The sequence below is a fragment of the Glycine soja genome, chromosome 4 (genome assembly GCF_004193775.1).
Source record: "Glycine soja cultivar W05 chromosome 4, ASM419377v2, whole genome shotgun sequence".
Classification (NCBI taxonomy): Eukaryota; Viridiplantae; Streptophyta; class Magnoliopsida; order Fabales; family Fabaceae; genus Glycine; species Glycine soja.
Window position 1 is genome coordinate 49,387,616 of NC_041005.1, and position 19,103 is coordinate 49,406,718.

The 19,103-nt window shown below is 33.6% G+C and overlaps 2 protein-coding genes and 1 long non-coding RNA gene across 3 annotated transcripts; 2 read left to right on the forward strand and 1 right to left on the reverse strand.

The window, feature by feature from the left end:
• Positions 1 to 876: 876 nt before the first annotated feature.
• On the forward strand, positions 877 to 3,836 carry LOC114410233. Its single transcript, XM_028374078.1, has 6 exons — positions 877 to 1,793; positions 2,054 to 2,216; positions 2,308 to 2,484; positions 2,572 to 2,655; positions 2,782 to 2,863; positions 3,005 to 3,836. Exons 1-6 carry the CDS (start codon positions 1,408 to 1,410, stop codon positions 3,439 to 3,441), a joined length of 1,329 nt encoding a protein of 442 aa, XP_028229879.1. The 5' UTR covers positions 877 to 1,407; the 3' UTR covers positions 3,442 to 3,836.
• Positions 3,837 to 4,347: 511 nt separating this feature from the next.
• On the reverse strand, positions 4,348 to 4,876 carry LOC114410234. Its single transcript, XR_003666283.1, has 2 exons — positions 4,683 to 4,876; positions 4,348 to 4,574 (listed from the first exon to the last, which is right to left on the reverse strand). It is a non-coding gene; the product is annotated as an uncharacterized LOC114410234 (long non-coding RNA).
• Positions 4,877 to 16,493: 11,617 nt separating this feature from the next.
• On the forward strand, positions 16,494 to 18,048 carry LOC114410235 (60S acidic ribosomal protein P1-like). The gene is made up of 3 exons (XM_028374079.1): positions 16,494 to 16,656; positions 16,767 to 16,976; positions 17,828 to 18,048. Exons 1-3 carry the CDS (start codon positions 16,588 to 16,590, stop codon positions 17,879 to 17,881), a joined length of 333 nt encoding a protein of 110 aa, XP_028229880.1. The 5' UTR covers positions 16,494 to 16,587; the 3' UTR covers positions 17,882 to 18,048.
• The last annotated feature ends 1,055 nt before the right edge of the window (positions 18,049 to 19,103 follow it).

The following is a 19,103-nucleotide window of genomic DNA, read 5'->3' on the forward strand; positions in this document are numbered from 1 at the left end:
AATAATTGTTATAAAAGTCTAACAGATTTATAATAATGATTCTTTATATTGTTAATGAATAATTTATTTTTTAGTTTTTTTTTTAAAATATTAAAATTTTAAATTATGAAAACAAATATAATGATCCCTCAATATTACAACAATTCTTGAATATGTTTTTTTTTTCTCTCACTACGCTTACATTTAAAAATAAAATAAGTGCACCTCTCACACATTTTCACTCTTAGACTTCGTTTGTGACCCTTTACCAAATATTTTTACACATATAAGCTCGATTTGCGGCACCGACCAGTTGTGCTTGGTTTTCTTTTTTTTCTTTTTAATTGTGATTGGTACTATGTGTACTCCTTTAAACTACGTAACATGAAATGGCTAGCTAATACTGAGACAAACATTTGCTACCACCACAAGCATATGTATAATTTGGCCAAAGAAAATGGTTAATTACATTTTAAATAATTTTATCAAACAATTTCTAGTGATTTAAAATCACTAGAAATAATCACCATAAATTAATTGTTGTCATTACTTAAGAATTGACGACAAAGGTCAAAATAAAAAAAAATAGTTTAAGAAGCAAAATGGATTAAATAAAAGTTTTGGATAAAAATTTAAAGACTAAAAATATAATTAATTTATTTTTCTTTATTAGTGGTAATGGGTAAAACTCTAAAAGTGAAGATCAAACAAAAAAACCATATATGCAGAAATGATGATGAGTTCCTCCCATGTGAAGAAGCAATAGATAATTAGAAATGTAAGAAAAATGAGTTTCCCCAACGTGAAAAACAAGGCCTAGTCAAGACTCGGTAGCCTTAAAAAAACCAAACCCTGGCACATTTGAATTGCCTCCATTTCTATATATATAGTGTATTTTGTCAGTCAAATTGACAAACAACGTTAGAGTTGATTTTCGATCCATTTCAACGACACAGTGCCATTTCACACGCATCACTCCTTCCTTGGCCACCATTCTTTTTTTATGTGGTGCTACTCATTCCCCTTCACGCACATTGCCTCTTCCAAAACACACTTATCCCTTTCCATACACCAAACACCGCCATTGGCCCACATCACGCGACGCCGTCGTTTAGCACCAAACCAACGCTCCTCCTTCCCCACCCTTCGTGTCTCAATCCACACCCCCCTTATCGTTTTTGTCCTTCTCTCCCTCTGATTTTTCGCCAAATTTGTCTTCTTTTTCTGCCCTCTCCCTGATTTTTGTTCGCCTCAAATAATATTCTGCAGCTCCTTCTCCCCCCCTTAACTTTTCGAGGAGCTGAACAGATTCTGGGGGTTCCTTTCTTCTTCTTCTTCTTCTTCTTCTTCTTATTATTATTATTATTATTATTATTATTATTATTCATTTTTCATTCTCTCCTAGTTTTTTTTCTTCTTCTTGGTGTTATGGTTTTGTCACAGTCTTTCTACGATATGTTGGAGAACCCTGCAATATTGGGTCTGTGCACAGTTATTGGAATGTTTTTTAGTCCTCTGTGGGTAACATTTTTCTTTGGTGTCATCGTTGGATGGTTGTGGAAACCGAAATGGGCGAGGTTGGGGGAAAAAAAATTGGCGACTTCCCTCGCCAAATCCTTAGATTTTGCCTCACCCTCCTCGGCTTCTTCGCCTTCTAAGTTTCCAGTGTCTCCTATGAAGAGTTGTTCTTCCTCTCCTTGCCTGAATTCCATTAAAATGCTACCTCCAAACCCTGAATCTTTGCTCCTCAAAAAAGGGGTGGATAAAAAGGCTTCCTCATCATCCTCACCCGTGAAATTTGCAAGTTCCGTCAGGTATTTTCGCAATTATCCATTTTTCTGTTATTCGGATTATATATCATAAATAGTTGTTTATAGGGTCTTTAAATCCATCTATTTCTTTTTATTCTTCTTACAATAAAATTGGGAAAATAGGATGGTGAAAAAATGAATTCGGACATGTTGCTATCAATTTGTAACATGTTCTTGCAGCTGCAAGCTACTTTTTTGTGATTGACAAATTAGAATGTGGTATAAGCATGCTGTTTTAATTATCACTTTGTTTTACCATGCAGTTCACCCAAATCCTGCGAGGAAACTTCTGAGGCTGTGACAATGGCGGATTTACATCATCTATGGCAGCTTGTGGAGGAGAAAGATGGAGGTCTCCCTTGGATTCAGATGATGGATCGTTCTACCCCCACCATGAGTTACAAAGCATGGCGTAGAGAACCAAAGGTATGATATTTGATTATTTGCTATATTGTAAAGTTTTATTCCTTGATAACATCTTTTGGGTTTATTAATTTTTTTCTTGTTGATTTGTTAGGATGGTCCTCCCCAATATCGAAGCAGCACTATTTTTGAAGATGCTACCCCTGAGATGGTGAGGGACTTGTTTTGGGATGATGAGTTCCGACCGAGATGGGATGACATGCTTGCATCCTCCTCAATCATTGAAGAGTGTCCCACTACTGGTACCATGAAAGTGCAGTGGATACGGAAGGTGAATAACATTTTTAACTTGATTTAAGTTTGTTGAATTTTTGTCTTGGTTCAGTGTGCTAATGGATGCTAATTATCTGTGGAACAGTTTCCCTTTTTCTGTAAAGATAGAGAATACATAATTGGTCGGAGAATCTGGGAATCTGGAAGGCATTACTATTGTGTGACTAAGGTATGAGAATAAAGTTCACTTTTTTTCTTCTGGAATATTTAAAGATGTTGATTGATAATGGTTATTTTCCCACTGTGTTATTACTGTGTTGTTCTTACCTTCTTTTTGTTTTATTTGTTCTTTCAGGGAGTAGATTGTCCTTTAATCCCTAAAAAAGATAAACCTAGACGTGTTGATGTGTACTACTCTAGTTGGTGCATTAGAGCAGGTGAATTTTGATACCCTTGTTATTGAATTATCCATGTAACTTGTTCATTAGATCAGTTGCTTGGACTTGTCAAACCCACTATTTAAACTAGATGTTCTTCACTACTAGATATATGACTGATATGATGGATTTTTTTAACAGTGGAATCAAATAGAGGTAATGGCCAGTTAACTGCCTGTGAAGTCTTGCTCTTCCATCATGAAGAAATGGGCATTCCATGGGAGATTGCAAAGCTTGGAGTAAGGAAAGGGATGTGGGGAACTGTTCAGAAGATTGAACCTGGTTTGCGAGCGTATCAAGAAGCAAGAGCTTCTGGTGCTGCACTCTCTCATTCAGCCTTTATGGCCCAAGTCAACACAAAAATAAGTCCTGAGTACTTGCAATCCATTGGTGGTGATGATAATTCAGCAGAGAATGAAAGTTTGGTTGCTTCTGAGAAACCACAGGGCATGAACATACCAAAGATGCTAGTCATTGGTGGTGCTGTTGCTCTTGCTTGTAGTCTTGATAGGGGACTGGTGACAAAGTATCTTCTATTTGGTGTTGCTAGAAGATTTGCTAATATAGGTAAAAGATAGTTAAAAATAGAGGTGGAAACAGCATTGTCTTGGATGCCATTCTTTTGGACGATCCACATTACCCTTGTAGTCACGTTATTATTACCTGAAAATTTAGAGGCTCTATTGTGGACCAAATAAGTTATAATTCAACAATAAACCAAGGGAAATGAGAAAACCCCGGGTTGCTGGAGGTAGTAGATGACGATTTTTTTTTCTTGGACCATAGTAGTTGTTGGTCAAGACTATGGAATTTCAAGCTGTGCATGGTTGTATAAACTAAGTAGCAATTAAAAAGGAAATACAACAAATAGTATTTTAGTTACTTATTCTTCCTTTTTTCTACATTTTTCAGCTACTCCTCTTATGTAATTGCTTTATGGGTTTATGAATTATCAATACCCCACTTATTGTAACGGCAATAGTCTATTAATTTTTAAACCGGTTTCGATTTTTGGATTCTATATGCAATGCTTGGAGCTAATGAGTATTTGGTTCTGTCAGGCGTCATCCATCTTCTAAAGCACCGAGATACTACTAGTTGGATAATGTTTTCGCCTGGCCCATCATATTTTCGGTGTGTTTAATGTCTGTTTATGCTAATTTAAGATTTGAAAAAAATCCAACTACAAATTGACAAGGTGGGATTTGTTATTTGAAGTTTTCAATAAATGATACACAAAAACTGCCTCAGTTTTAAAACTTTAAGAAAATTTTAACAATAAGAGAAGAAAATAAAATAAACTAAGGGATGCTTTTATCGCATATTAATTTTATGTTCCTCGTTTTCTTTTTCATTATGTTTTTACACGTGACATGTCAAGATATTACGCGTGTTTCACCGGTTACACTGTTAGTCAAAACTTTGGCCTTGTGAAGAAGAATTGATATGATTTGAAGTAAAATGAAAAAAATAATAATGCGAGGTGATAGGAAGCAAATATAACATAAATAACAAATATATATAATCTACCATTTGTTCAGTTCAGCACAAGATACATAGTGCCCCAGAAAATTCAATTCATCACCAAGGTTTCGAAACAATATAAACCATCAAGCTGTGGTGCCAATTTTGGCTTTTGAAGGGTCTTCGCTCGTTCTTTCACTTCTGCTAGCATTTTTAGATTGGATACTGATGACCCTTGTTTGATTTCCTATAAACAAGACATCTTGAACTTTAGCTACATGAAACAATACATAGCCTTTCTTACCTTGAGATGCCCTAATATTTGATATAAAACAATACATGCAATCTTTCTTACCTTGATATAGTTTCTGTCTTTGAAATAAAATCCGACAACAGCAGTAACGGCAGGCACAGCTGCAAAAAACCTTCCCATGGCCATTGTTCCCCTTGAAAGATTAATTCTTGGATTGAACAACTAGCTTTTTTCAGCATGATATAAGGCAAGGGTGGCCCAATGAGGCAGAGAAGATACCTTGGTGATGAAGAGAAGCAAACACTGGCCTATAAAGAGGGGAAATGGATAAAAAGCCAGTAAGGTTTGCAGTGTCTTGAACTTTGTGAAAAGTAAACTTCAAATGACAGGATCATGAGAATATTTAACACAACAAGACTTCTTTTATTCTGTATTTCTGTTGTAATAAACTTTTATTTTTTCCCAGTCGTTAAGAAACTACATTATCCCTTGTTATTTCATCTGTGTTTTAGTCACCCAACCGCAAAGTAAATCCATTGCCTCTACTAAAATTGACTGGATCTGTAAAAAGAAGTTTAAAAATTTAAGATTTAATGTAAATTTTGCACTTTCTGAAATAATTTTATCAGTTAATATCTGATAGGAAAATACATGTACTTTTAATTAAGACTTTTACTTTAATGGAACAGCATCAGCGTGTGGAAAAAATCTACTCTCTTTTAATAAACTACTGTTATGCTTGGGTAACATTGTTAGACTCACTACATAGATATTGACCTTTTAGTTCTTGTAGGTCTTCATAATTTTGTCTTTTAAAAGATATTTTGCTAAGTTAAAGGAGAAAAGTATATATAAACTGTTCTTGACGAATAAAACAATAGCCCGTAGTTGAAGCTAAGGGGTTAAAAAGGCCTAAGAACTCCATGTGTGGCCTAGGTCCTTCATCCGGGGTCAATGATCCGCTAAAATCCGTTATATTGTTAGGTTCACTGCATTTGAGGTGTTGTCTGGTTTAGTTCTTGTGAGTCTTTTATGGTTTTGTCCTTTAAAAAATACTTCAAGTTAAGGGAGAAGAATGGTTATAAACCATCTTACCTCTGTTCCTATTCAATGTGAGATTTTGGTGAGAAAGAACACCTGCGTGTTGATCATTCATTGTATACTTTAGACCACCACCGACTAGCTGACCCGATGCTATAACTTAGGACTCTTATCTATTAACTCCGATTTCAATAAATATATACGTGCTAGGTAATTCTCAAAACTCAAAATAGATTGCATGATTACACAATAATACAAGTAAATTGTCAAATTATTTATCCAACCCATTTTATAAAACAAATTAAATCACTCTATAAAAGTCAAAATTTAGGTGATTCAAACACCCTTTTTCTCAGCAAGGAGACAATGTAATTTCTATTTTTCTTATTCTTCATTTCATCGTGCTAATTTTATCATCCTCCGTAGGAAATGTATATGGTCTGTGGCGAATATAAGTGGCCCATAGTTGCATATTCCAACAACCCTGCGCAACATAAAAACAAGAGTTTGATTAAAGGATTAAGAAGTCATTTCAGCAAGCTCTGCTGAAAGGCCACGTCATTGGTGTATGAGAACCGCACAAATCACTAGCTCCTGCTCTTTTGTATCCTCCACCGTCCCACAGACCAACATTTTTACACAAAAATGTTTTTCCTTCCTTTGTTGACTCTAATCTAGTATTTTTGAACAATTATATCATATACGAGAGAAGATCCACCTGTTCAAGTTGAAGTTATGGTCGGTTTTTAGCATTTCGAAGGAGAGTGGAGTGAAGATCATTAAAATCAATGCTGTCCATTTGAATCAGGCTAAGGTCGGTAATGGGAAAACAGGAAGACACAATTTTGGCAGCAATGAAATAACATGCACTACAAGCGTGGTACTGAAAGAAAATCTTCACATGCTTCCTATTTTGTTTCATTAATTGCTAAAAATTGAACATACATAAATTATGAGTATAGTCAAAGGCCTGAACTCGACTTTTGATCTTATTACTTTAAAATATTACTTGAACAAATTGATGTATTTGTAAAAGAGTTAATGGTAACATTTATTTCATATTCATCCTTCTAGGAAAAATTTGGTAGGAAAAAAGCTTTTTATGCCCAAAGATCATGATTTCTAAGAATCATGATATATCATAATTATGTTTTTTGGGATTGAATAAAATTTGTTTGAAAGTTGAAGCTTCGAACCATTAAAAATCTCTTAATAAGTTTTTTATGAATAAAAAAATTACATATTTTTAATTATTTACCATATTATATACTTTAATAAAAAATAACATGATATTTTTATTGTAATAAAAAAATTAAACTTAAAAAAAAAGATTTTCATCTCTCTCACAAGAAATTTTTCATAAGAAATTAATTAAAAAAATATTTTCAAAAAACTTTCTTTCTCAAAAATATTATTTTTTTTAAAGTAAATAACAAACATGAAAAACTAAGTTTTCTAACTTATAATTTATGAAAAACCAAAATTTTTCTCCTACCCATCACCCCCTTACTCTTTGTTACTTTTTTCTGGTTTCTAAGTTTTTACTACTGCTCTCTCAACTACCTTTGCTTGTCCGCACCTGCACCTTAACAACCGACGCACCATACCCCTGGGTACGTCCATGGCGCAATGATGTGTGGAATATCATGATTCATGATGGCCAGGGAAAATTTGTTAGTGTTCTCGTTAAGTCATGAGAACGGGGAAAAATTGATCTTAGTTGAAGCCAGCTTAATGAAACCCTTTAATTTGTTTGTATAATTGGTTGCTGTACCGTTGCTATGACCTTCATAGTATATGTAGTTAATTTTAAATATTTATTTTTACCTTAAGCCAAACGATCTTTTAAACCCGGTGATAGATCGAGACTGCTGGCTACTTTGCTAGTATAAAGAACTGCAATTAAGGTAATCAGCAATAAGAAGAATATTACTATTTCAAATTTCGAGTTACAGGGAAACACAAATTGATCTCTCGGGTACAGTACATGGCTTCCCCAACAAATTGATTAAACTATACAGTAAAAATAAATTGAATTGAATAACCTATGATCTTTGATATGATGTGATTATTATAAACGAATTTAGATTGGAGGTGTAAGGAATCCATCTCATCTAACAGGGTACGATGGATTCGAAGCAGTGTAGTCCATCCAACTCCGGCGCAAACCTGGGCCCACCGGGTTGTGATGGATTCTTATCTTTTCCGGCGGTTTTGGACTCTGCGGAGGAAGAGGTGGCTTCCGCGTTGGGCTTGGAATTCGTACCTTTTACGGGGGACAAAGAAAACCTCCACTTCTGGGCCTGTGCGATCTCGAAGTGGCTGAAGAGAGACATGAACATGTTGTGAGGATTTGTAAAAACTGATGAAGGCAGTGGTTGTTGATTTGTCTGCTATTCTTCTGCTTAGGTTGTTGTGTCTGCGACGATACAATAACGATGATGATGAGTATTTATATAGGATTAGACGAATCAGAATCTGTGCAAAGGAAGAGTCGTGAGAAACTTGTTTTGGATTTTTCACCAGTTTCTTTCTTCTTATCCGGTGGTTGGGTTGCTAGAAGTTTCTTTGCACTGACGCCTAGTTCAATCATTTACTCGTTCAACCCTTTTTCTTCACCTTCGTTTGACTCGTGTTATGGTTACCCAACTTTGATTCCAATTGAATTTTCCACAATTTTCTAGTTGACTCTTCTTCATACATGCTTGACCACCAACTATGTCATCTTTATATATTACTTTTATAACACATTAATAAAACTGTTACTATAATAGGATTATCATGTAAAACAGTAAAAGCCTTAGATAAATTTATGATTTATTAATTCTCTTCTTCTTCTTTTTTAATCGTAAATTTATCTATCAAAATTTTATAATGAAGCATTTTTCGAAGATGCCTTAGTTCTGAAAAGAAGCAAACACTAGTGTATAAAGAGGGAAATGGATAAAAAGCCACTAAGTTTGCAATATCTTGAACGTTGTGAAAAGTAAACTTCAAATGAAAGGATCATGGGAATTGGGAATATTTAACAGAACAACACATCCTTCATTCTATAGTTCTGTTGTAATTAACCTTTTTTTGTCGTTAAGAAATTACATTATCCCATGTTATATCATCTGAATTTTTGTTAACACAACCGCAAAGTAAATACATGGGCTCCTCTCCTAAAATTAAATGGACCTGTAAAACAATTTTAATGTAAATTGTGTACATTCTATAAATACTTTTGTCAATTGACATCTTATAGTAAGAATAACGTACTTTTAATTATGACCTTTACTTTAATGGAACAAACGCATGAGTGTGTGGAATTAAGGATCTACACCAATAAAATGTTTTTAACTTGACTATGGTTAATTTTATTTTTTTTTATCATAAAAAGTTTAGATGAGTTGAGTTTCAAACAGATCAAAAGTTAAAAAATATTTAAAGAAATACTTATAATTTTTTTATCAATAAAATCTTGACATTGATAATAAGAGTCAAACTCATATTTTTTTAAATTAAAATAAATTGTACAATTATACAATTCAAGAAAATTATTAAATTATCTGATCAACTCATTTGATAAAATTAATTTATAAAAATTCAAATTGAGGAAATTCAAAAACCCTATTCTCAACTGGGAAATTTTAATTTCAAATTTTCTTATTGTTAACAATACTTATTAGAGTGATTAATTCAGTAATTTTTGTTATGTTATTTGATGTAAGTGACCTGTATATAAATACATATGTGTAATACTGTGAATACAAGTTTTTCCTTGAATAGAACAAATCCTTTAGAATAAGAAGACATATGTAATAATTCTGTTCCATGTAGATCACGCCATACATGCTTCTCATGTTAGGATTTGCGAGTGTTGAATTTATTTATTTTTGTTGTACAAGTACGAATATTTAAATAACATTACATTTTTTTATTGATCTATACTACAAGTTAGTGAAGTTACCCATTGTTGCATACTATTCCAACCTTGCATAACATAAAGATAGAAGGATGACAGATGGACACAATGAAGTCATTGTTGTAGAGTAATTCAGAATATTAACTCTGTGTTTAGAGATAAGTCGTTAGCCCAAGGAAAACCTCCAATTCTGGGCTTGCGCTATCTCGAAGTGGCTGAAGATAGACATCATGGTGTCGTTGTGGTTGAGTTGTCTGTTATTGTGTTCAGGTTGTTGTGTTTGCAACGATACAATCACTAAGATGAGTATTTATATTTAATTAGAAATGGAAAGAAACGGTCATGGACTTTGCTAGAACTTTCTCTGCATTCACACACAGTTGAATTGTTTACACGTTCAACCCATCACGCTCTTTTGACTCGTAAATCGTAATCTAAGCCAACTTTGATTCAATTGAATTTTCTACAACTTTGTTGACTCTTCTCCAATCTCCATACACGCTTGACCATCAACTACTATGTCATCTTTATACATTACTATTATAGCACATTAATAAATAAAAAAGTTGTTGTTGTAAACTTGTTATAGGAGATTTGTAGGCATATTGGTTATTGATCATCTAACAGACTTCGATTAATTGTATAATAAAACAAACTTAGATGAATTTATGTGGTTTAGTTTAATATGATTTATCAATTTTAACCTTGCTATTTTTATTTTTTGAACTGTAAATTCGTTTATTAAAATTTTATATTCAAGCGTCTTTAACATTTCTCAATAAAGAATGTGACTATTCTATTGAATGCAACTTATAATATAATTGATATAAAATAAGCATCAAATAATTATAATTATAATTAATTTATTTTGGTGACATCAATTGTGGTATTGTAAATAATATTTTATAAGTAATACATGTATTTAGAATATTATCTATATAATAAATATAATTAAATATTTTTTACATGCATTAACAACGTAAAGGTATTTTATATTATAATTTAATCAAAAATTGATGTGTATAATAATTTTGTTAACTTTTATAAATAAAAAAATACTTAAAAGTCATACATATTATGCTTTGTGATTGGTTGATTGTGTAAAACAATTTTTTAATATCAATACATGACCATTAAACTCTAAGTTAATTAATTTTTACAATAATTATTTTAAAATTTACATTAGCAATAATTTTTTATTAGTTGACATAGCCATTAAAGTATTAAACTCTAATTTTATTTATTAAAACTTTTTTTATATCTCTAATTTTTTTATAGTAATATCTTTATTTTTTCAAGAAACAATAAAAACTCAAAATTATCAATATCGATCTATCAAAGAAATTGATACTCCACTTTGAATCCTCATAACTTTAACAAATATATTCTCTTTTCTGGATTCATTTTCTCATATCCAAATCTCAAATATGAAACACAGATTGATGAATACATAAATATAGATAATATTTGTAATGGAAAGTTTGAGTAAAATCTTGGCACATAAGATTGGTTTATAAACATAGAGAATTCTAACTTACCAACAAAGCATGCATTTGAAAGTAAAGACCCAAAGCTTTGATGGCAACTTGGAACCAAAGAGGTTATAAACCAAGAATTTGTTAGGAAGAAGAACATGTTCATCTACACAACAAGTGGGTGGAGAAGTTTGACATGTTGAGGAGGGAGAAGCAAAGGGACCGTATGATAAGGGAATTACAACAAGGAACTATTCTTTGTGGAAAAGGGACAAAAGGGTAAGAACTTTCATGCACGACAAGAAAAGGGGAGAGTACTCAAGATCCTCAGTGATGACAATTCTTATTGTGTTTTTTACTGAATGATTGAGTTTGAGATGCACTTTGGGGATTCTTGTTGTTAGTTAATTTGGTGGATGCAAGAGGAGTGTCGTCCAATGTAAGACTTGAGTCATCCAATGTGGGTTGTTTAGACTAAGGCCTGTATATGTACAGTGAGTGTCATGCATTATGTCATCTAATCAATTAGTGTTTGTTGTATGATCAGTTAGTTAGATATATGTGTGGTGTATAAAAGGGAACTTGTGTACAAGTATTGTATATTCTTAAAAAGTGAATATGTGTGTACTTGAATATTCAATAAGAAAACTAAAATTTATGTTTTCTTTCATCTATCTTTTGTCTTACTAGTGTGTATGAGTAGTTTTGTTCCCAAAAAATTGGTATCTCGAGCAAGTTCGATCATGGACCCGTGCGTGTGTGTGTGTGTGTGTGTTAACCACTAAAGTGTAAGGCTTTTTGTTATGTGATAAATCTTGTCCAGTGTGTGTTAATTTGTGTCTTGCGCATTTCCTTGGTGTGAAATTCTACAGAATCCAAGCAGTGAATCATGATGGAAAGAACTTTATTCAACTGGTGTTTTCTCAAGAAATTTACTAGTGTTTGATGGAAAGAACTTTGACAACTGGTTTGTGAAAAATAATGCGATCTTTGGCTTCCAAGAGGTGGAAGAATTCGTCAAGATTGGGTTTTAAGAATTAGGAAGAAATGCAACAGAGGAACAAAAGATAAAGTATAAAGAATTCAAAAAGCTTTATTCTAAAGCACGCCTCGTGATTCATCAATGTGTTGATGATGCAATCTTTGGAAAATTTTCCAAAGCTACAACAACAAAACAAGTTTAGGATATTTTGAATAAAGTGTATGGAGGGGCTGACAAGACAAAGAAGGTGAAGCTACAAACGCTTCAAAAGCAATATGAATTATTGTCTATGTCTGATCAAGAGTCTATTGTTGACTATTTCAACGGAGTTCTAATGTTTGTCAGTGCCATGAAGGCATGCAAAGACGAGTTGTTTAATCAACATATTATTGACAAGGTGTTGAGAACCTTGACTCCTCGATTTGATCATGTTGCTGTAGAAACCGAGGAATCGAAGGATCTTGATTCAAATAAGGTAGAAGAGTTACAAAACTCTCTTGAAGCACACGAGCAACAAATAAATGAGAGGAGAAAATGGTGAAAAGGATCAAGAACAAGCTTTGTAATCTCAACACAATTTTAAAAATAAAGGTGTAAGTGGCTAGAACAAGAATGGTAAAGGCAAGTAGAAAGAGGGAAGAAGTAATGAATCATCAAATGGTAAATATTAGTGTCATACTGGGCATGATTAAGGTGAATCTTCAAATAAAGGAAATGGTGCCCAATCTTGAAATAAAAATGAAAAAAAAGAAGTTCGATATGAGGAAGATTCAATGCTATAACTGTAGTGAGTAGGGGCATTTTGCAGATGAATGTAGAAGTGGCAAAGAAGGAAAGAGAAAATTAAATGATGAAGCAAATCTTGCTTATGATGATTGGTCAGATTTTGATCCGGTGTTGTTGATGGTCACCACAAGTACTAAGATTGATACCTTTTCATCTTGGTACTTGGACACTGGTTGTTCCACTCACATGACAGTCAGAAGAGACTGGTTTATAAGTCTTGATGAATCAACAAAGAACAAAGTTAGATTTGTTGATGACAACACACTAAAGGTAGAAGAAGTTGGTAAAGTGTTGATCAAAAGAAATGATGGTAAACAATCTTTCATTTCTAATGTGCTATTTATGCTAGGAATGAAGAGTAATCTTCTAAGCCTTTGTCAATTGCTAGAGAAAGGATTTGTGATGAAAATGAAGGATAATGTGCTAAAAGTGTATGATAGCAAGAAGGGACTAGTCCTAATGGCTTATTTGTCCAAGAACAAAACCCTTAAGGTGGGAATTGATGTTATAAAACATAAATGTCTAGCCACAATAGTGAGCAAAAGTGAGTGGCTTTGGCACTATAGGTTTAGGCATCTCACTTTCAGGGATCTAAACCTATTAAATAGGGATAATATGATGCATAGGTTATCACACATTCAAGTGCCAAGTGAAGTATGTGAGGAATGCTTCGAGTGCAAGAATCCCGCTCTAATAAGTTATCACCTATTAATAAAATTTTCCTCAGGAAATGGAAAGTTAGATGAGGCCATATCTATTATTGAAGTTTTTAAACTTTAGACAAGAATCCCGCTCTAATACCACTTGTTGGACAAGTGGCCTCAATAAACTTAATAGGGGGGTGAATTAATTTCCCATTAACAAACTTTTAACCCCCTTCTAAATGATAGGATCATAATACAGAAGAAGAAGCAGCAATCAATTTAATAATATTCTTTAAACATGCAAGACAAAATCGATTGCAGTAAAATAAATAAGATACGGGAAGAGAGAAATGCAAACTCGGTTTATAATGGTTCAACCACTTCTCGTGCCTACGTCCAGTCCTCAAGCAACCCACTTGAGATTTTCCACTATCTTTGTAAAAATTCTTTTTACAACTTCTGAACACCTAAGGAATCTATTTCCCTTGTGTTCAGGAAACTCACAATTCAAGAGACAACTAGTCTCTTGATTACAATTGACTTTCTAAGAAGAACAGAAAGATTTCTCTCATTTAGAGTGGATAATACAATTTGAAGTTTCTAGATGAATTCTCAATAGATTTGCAAGTGTTTGCCCAAGAGTTATTGAGAGAGAATTTGACAATGAAGTCTTCTTGGAATATCTCTTTGTTGCTTTTTGAAGTTAGACACACATATATATAGGCCCTTCATGCATTTTCAAAATGGTTTGAAGGGATGCGTCTTTTGAAAAAACTTTTTCTGAAATTTTTCTCTGGTAATCGATTACAGAAATTTGTAATCGATTACACAGTTATATTTTGAAGGGTCATGACTTTTGAATTTGAATTTCAAGAGTTCCGTTGCTGGTAATCGATTACAAACATATGGTAATCAATTACAGGTTCAAAATTTAAATTCAAAACTTTTTTTAATAACTATTTTTCAAACTTGTCTTCTGGTAATTGATTACACTGCCTGGTAATGGATTACTAGAGCCTTAGATGTCTTGGAAACACTTTGTTTTGAGGCAAGGCTTGATCTTGAGTTAATCTTGAAGCAAGGTTTTGTTTGTTGAAGCAACCTTGTATTAATCATGAAACAATGCTTATCCTTTGAAGCAACCTTGTTTGATTCTTCTTTGACATCATCAAAATCATGTATTCATACATTCACAGATAGAAATAATAAGATTGATCATAGCTATAGAAAATATAAAAGGCTATCTACACACTAATTAGATGTGAAGTCTGTCTTCTTGAATAGACCACTAGACAAGGAGGTCTATGTGGTTCAACCACCAGGTTTTAAGATTTTGGATCAAGAAGAAAAGGTTCTTAGATTACGGAAAATTTGGTATGGCCTTAAGCAAGTTGGATGTGCTTGGAACAAAAGAACATACAACTTTCTAAGCCAAATAGACTTTGTTAAATGCACATCTGAGCATGAAGTGTATCTAAAGGTCTTGAAAGTGGTCATTGTACAAATTTGCTAATAGGGTGTCTCTATGTAGATGGCTTACTAGTGTTTGGAAGATATAAAAGGGAGATTGGAGGGTTCAAGAAGAAAATGATGAAGGAGTTTGAAATGAGTGATCTAGGGCTCTTGTCCTAGTACTTCTTGGGATTGAATTCAAAACAATAGAGAATGGTACTATGATGCACCAAGCCAAGTATGCAATTGACTTGTTGAAGAAATTCAACATGTTCAATTGTAATTCAATTCTCACACCAACTGAAATTGGATTGGTACTTGAGAAGGAAGGGACTGAGGAACTTATAAATCCTACCTACTTCAGGCATATCATTGGATCACTCAGATATTTATGTAGCACCAGACCTGATTTAGGATTTAGTGTTGGATTAATAAGTAGATTCAAAGAGACAGTAAGAGTGCCTTACTTACTAGTAACCAAGAGAATAATGCGCCATGTGAAAGGAACTCACTATAGAATTCTATTTCCTAAAGAGAGTGACACTTCAAAAGTTGAACTGATACTAGAGTACTGCAAGTTGCATAAATTTTTACTAAGGCCTTGAATGGAGAAAAGATCAAAGATCTAAGAGATACGTTGGGAGTTATCTCTTCAAGTCATTCAAATCAAGGAGAAGTGTTGTTAGTTAATCTGATGGGGGCAAGAGGAGTCTTGTCCAATCTAAGACTTAAGTCGTCCAATCTAAGACATGGACTTGTATAGTGAGTGTTATTCACTATGTATTTACTATGTATCGTCTAATCAAATAACGTTTGTTGTAATTAGTTTGTTAGTTAAATATATACGTCTATTATGTTATAAAAGGACGCTTGTGTATGAGTATTGTATGTTCTTAAAAGTGAATATGTATGCTTGAGTAATCAATAAAAAAACTACAATTTATGTTTCCTCTCATTTATCTTCTTACTTAGTGAGCGTGTGTGAGTAATTTGGTTACTAACTATTCTTACCTGAGTGTTAAAGAAAAACGTAGGTTATTTATTGAAAATCATATTGATTGGGTTCTATTGCCATGCTTGAATTTTCGTTTTACAGTAAAAGAAATCCCCTTTAATTTTTTGAATTAAATGCGTAGGTGAAATATGCGTTCGAAAATTTTAAACTACCAGAAGTTTATTTCCTGAACCAAAAGAAGTGAATTTTATTTTCAAAAACCTAAAGTCTGAAATAGAAATGTATTTGTGTTATGCTATCGTAAAAAGAAAGAAAGAAATAGAAATGTGTTGAGAGCACCTAGTTCTTCATGGTTGTGTTCCAACGAGAAGAGATATTCCAAGGAAAAGTATGATGAGCAAAAAGAAACGAAATTTTTTTACAGGTATGCGAGGGAGTATGCATGACTGGTGTGAAAAGAGGAGTGTGCGATGATTGATAAGATAAGGAGTTAATAAAATAAAGGGAAATCTTGGAATAAAGGTAAATCAAAAGGGAGAAGAGGAGTGTAGAAAGCAAAGCAGGGAGTGTATTTAGAATTTTCCAAGAAGAAGAAAATACCCAATCCAAATCATGTAAAAGGTACCCAAATTGAAGAAACCCTAAGTAGCGTCAAAACACACTATATATTTGTCGTCCTCCTTAGGAAAACCCTAGACTGGTCTCTCTTCTACGACGCACGCAGCAGCATCAGCTTCTACTCGTGTAATCTCTGTGTGGGCTACAATGGATTCCGGTGTCCAAGGTTGCATCTTAGCCACTTTAATTCTCCACGACGAGGAAATCCCAGTCACCGTTAGTCCACTTTCTCAATCTAACCCTTTATTTTTCATTCTTTATCAATCGATCGTAGATCTCAATTTCTGTGTTCCTTTTTTTGTTTTTTTGTTTTTTTGTTTTTTCAGGCTGAGAAGATCAACGCTCTGTTGAAGGCTTCTAATGTCTCCGCCGAGTCTTACTGGCCCAGCCTCTTCGCCAAGCTCGCCCAGAATAAGAACATCGAAGACCTCATTTTGAACGCCGGCGGTGGTGGGGCCGCCGTTGCAGTTGCCGCTCCCGCCGGCGGTGGTGGTGGTGCCGCTGCTGCAGCCGCACCCGCCGCCGAGGAAAAGAAGGTATTTTTCTGATGCCGTTTACGGATGTTCTGTTTTCCGTTTGATGTTTGCGAATGATTAATTTTTTGTGGTGTCTTGGTGAACCTAATAATGATGAAAATGTTTCAAGACTTTATTGACGTGTGAATGTGATGTAAAATGTATGGATATAATCATAAGAATCAACCACACGGACATAGTCAGCTTCTTTAAGAGAATACCTCGATCCTCCCATTGTTTAGGAGAAAAATAGTTGCATCTTAAAAATTATATATTCAAGCTTGAAACTAATCGACGTGCATGCAATTGGGCTCAAATAATTGTTTTCTGCATTATCATTATATATTAAAACCTAAAAAAGGCATCGTGTATTGTTGGGTCATAGTCAGCTTGTTGATTTTTGTGACTGGGTTTGAGGTAGCCCCAATTGCAGTAAATTGAATTTCTTCATGATTGTAATTTGGTATTTTTTACTTGTAAATAAATATGTACCCGAGTTAGCAAGTAGGGTTTTATGTCTCAAGGTGATAGGGAAAAAATGCTTGTGATTTTGTCCATAATTGCGAATGAGAGTTAATTTGATATTTTGAGTTAATAGGATGTGTTTTTTTCATTGAGACTTTTGAATAATGAATGGTCAAAAACAGTAGGCACATTTGAAGTAACTTGATGCTGTGTGGACTTCAACTATTGTTTTTCTACCGTTTGTATAGTAAGAATGACTAGGATTGAATTATCTTTGTGTTAGCAGCATGCACTACGCAGACATTTTATACCTTTTTTTGGTTCTAGTGTTGTGTTCCTCTTTTCTATTTGTTATTTATGCAAGGCTGCTGTTTATGTATTTTGTTCCTTTCAATGTGTGTTTACAGGAAGAAGTGAAGGAAGAAAGTGACGATGACATGGGTTTCGGCTTGTTTGATTAGATCTTTTTATATAGTTGTAGCCAGATTTTGAGTCTTTGAATTGAAATCTTGTTTTGTTCTATATAATTTTTATTGAAGGGATTCTTAGCCAATCTACTATCATAATTGTTGAATTTTGGTGGTTTTTTAATATATTTGTGGCAACTAAATTCTTATTTACCTGTTTATTTTCATATTCTACTTGTCACAAAATATAGGGATGTAATGTCTCTACAAGAATCCGTGTTTAAAAGATTACGCCAATGACATTTTTATTTAGTATTTACCACAGGTTAATGGGAGAAGGTGCAATTTTCATCTTTCATTTTAATCTTTTCAAACCGAATACTAGCTTAAATTTTTGCCCCGGGTCCGATGTTGGCCCGTTTGACGATTTTGTTTAGTAGAAATTCAGTTTAACTAGGGCGTGATTTTGGCTCGTGATACCCGCTGGTCATTTTTTGTATAATTATGATTGTTATCGAGGTTTGACTAAAACCAATCAGCGATGGCAATTTGGTTTTCTTAAATCCGGTGATTTGTAGGGATCGAGACCAAGAGCTATAAACGAGTTGATTATCCCTAGTCATTGTTCCTTTGTGGCAGTATTAGAATCAAGATATATTATTAATGCTCATGAAAGTCTTTCATCCTTTGAGAAGGAGAAAATAGTTTAGCTCACCAGGTTGTTATCATGTAGGAGTGGGATTTCATACTTTGACGAGGAATGGGCCCAGTAACTTGTATCATGAGTTTCTTACTCCGTAAAGAAAAATGGCTTCCGAAAGAGATGATAAAACGGGGGCAATTGCTTTGTGGTGGCACAAGAATGACAAGATGGGGAATTCCAATATTGCCTTTCCGAAAAGCTGTTAATTCTTAAAAGGAAAAGCTGTTAATTCGGAAAAGGCTCATCAATTGGCAAATCTTAAATTACTGTATGGATCATTAATTTTAAATTAATTTGTAAAATATATTTTTTTAAAATTTTAAAAAAATCTTATGGGTCATTACATATTATCCATCCGTATGGGATAGGCAGGTAGACCCTCTAGTTTGCTATCAATTTAGTAGGTTGAGGTGAAGATCTTAATCCACTTAACCCATTTATTTGTCGCGGCTCGTCTTGTCTGTTGGGTAGACCCTCTAATGTTGATTGGTTGCATAAATAATTATATTAATAATGAGACCATTAAAAAAAGTAGAAAAAGTCTTCTAGTTTGATTAATGTTTAATTACTTTG

Bases quoted from the DNA above. Each gene is read 5' to 3' on its own strand.
- LOC114410233 (XM_028374078.1), top strand. From the start codon at position 1,408: ATGGTTTTGTCACAGTCTTTCTACGATATGTTGGAGAACCCTGCAATA. The intron at 1,794-2,053 runs GTATTTTCGCAA...TTTACCATGCAG, and splicing joins AAATTTGCAAGTTCCGTCAG to TTCACCCAAATCCTGCGAGG. The intron at 2,864-3,004 runs GTGAATTTTGAT...TTTTTTTAACAG, and splicing joins TAGTTGGTGCATTAGAGCAG to TGGAATCAAATAGAGGTAAT.
- LOC114410235 (XM_028374079.1), top strand. From the start codon at position 16,588: ATGGATTCCGGTGTCCAAGGTTGCATCTTAGCCACTTTAATTCTCCAC. The intron at 16,657-16,766 runs GTTAGTCCACTT...TTGTTTTTTCAG, and splicing joins ACGAGGAAATCCCAGTCACC to GCTGAGAAGATCAACGCTCT. The intron at 16,977-17,827 runs GTATTTTTCTGA...GTGTGTTTACAG, and splicing joins CCGCCGCCGAGGAAAAGAAG to GAAGAAGTGAAGGAAGAAAG.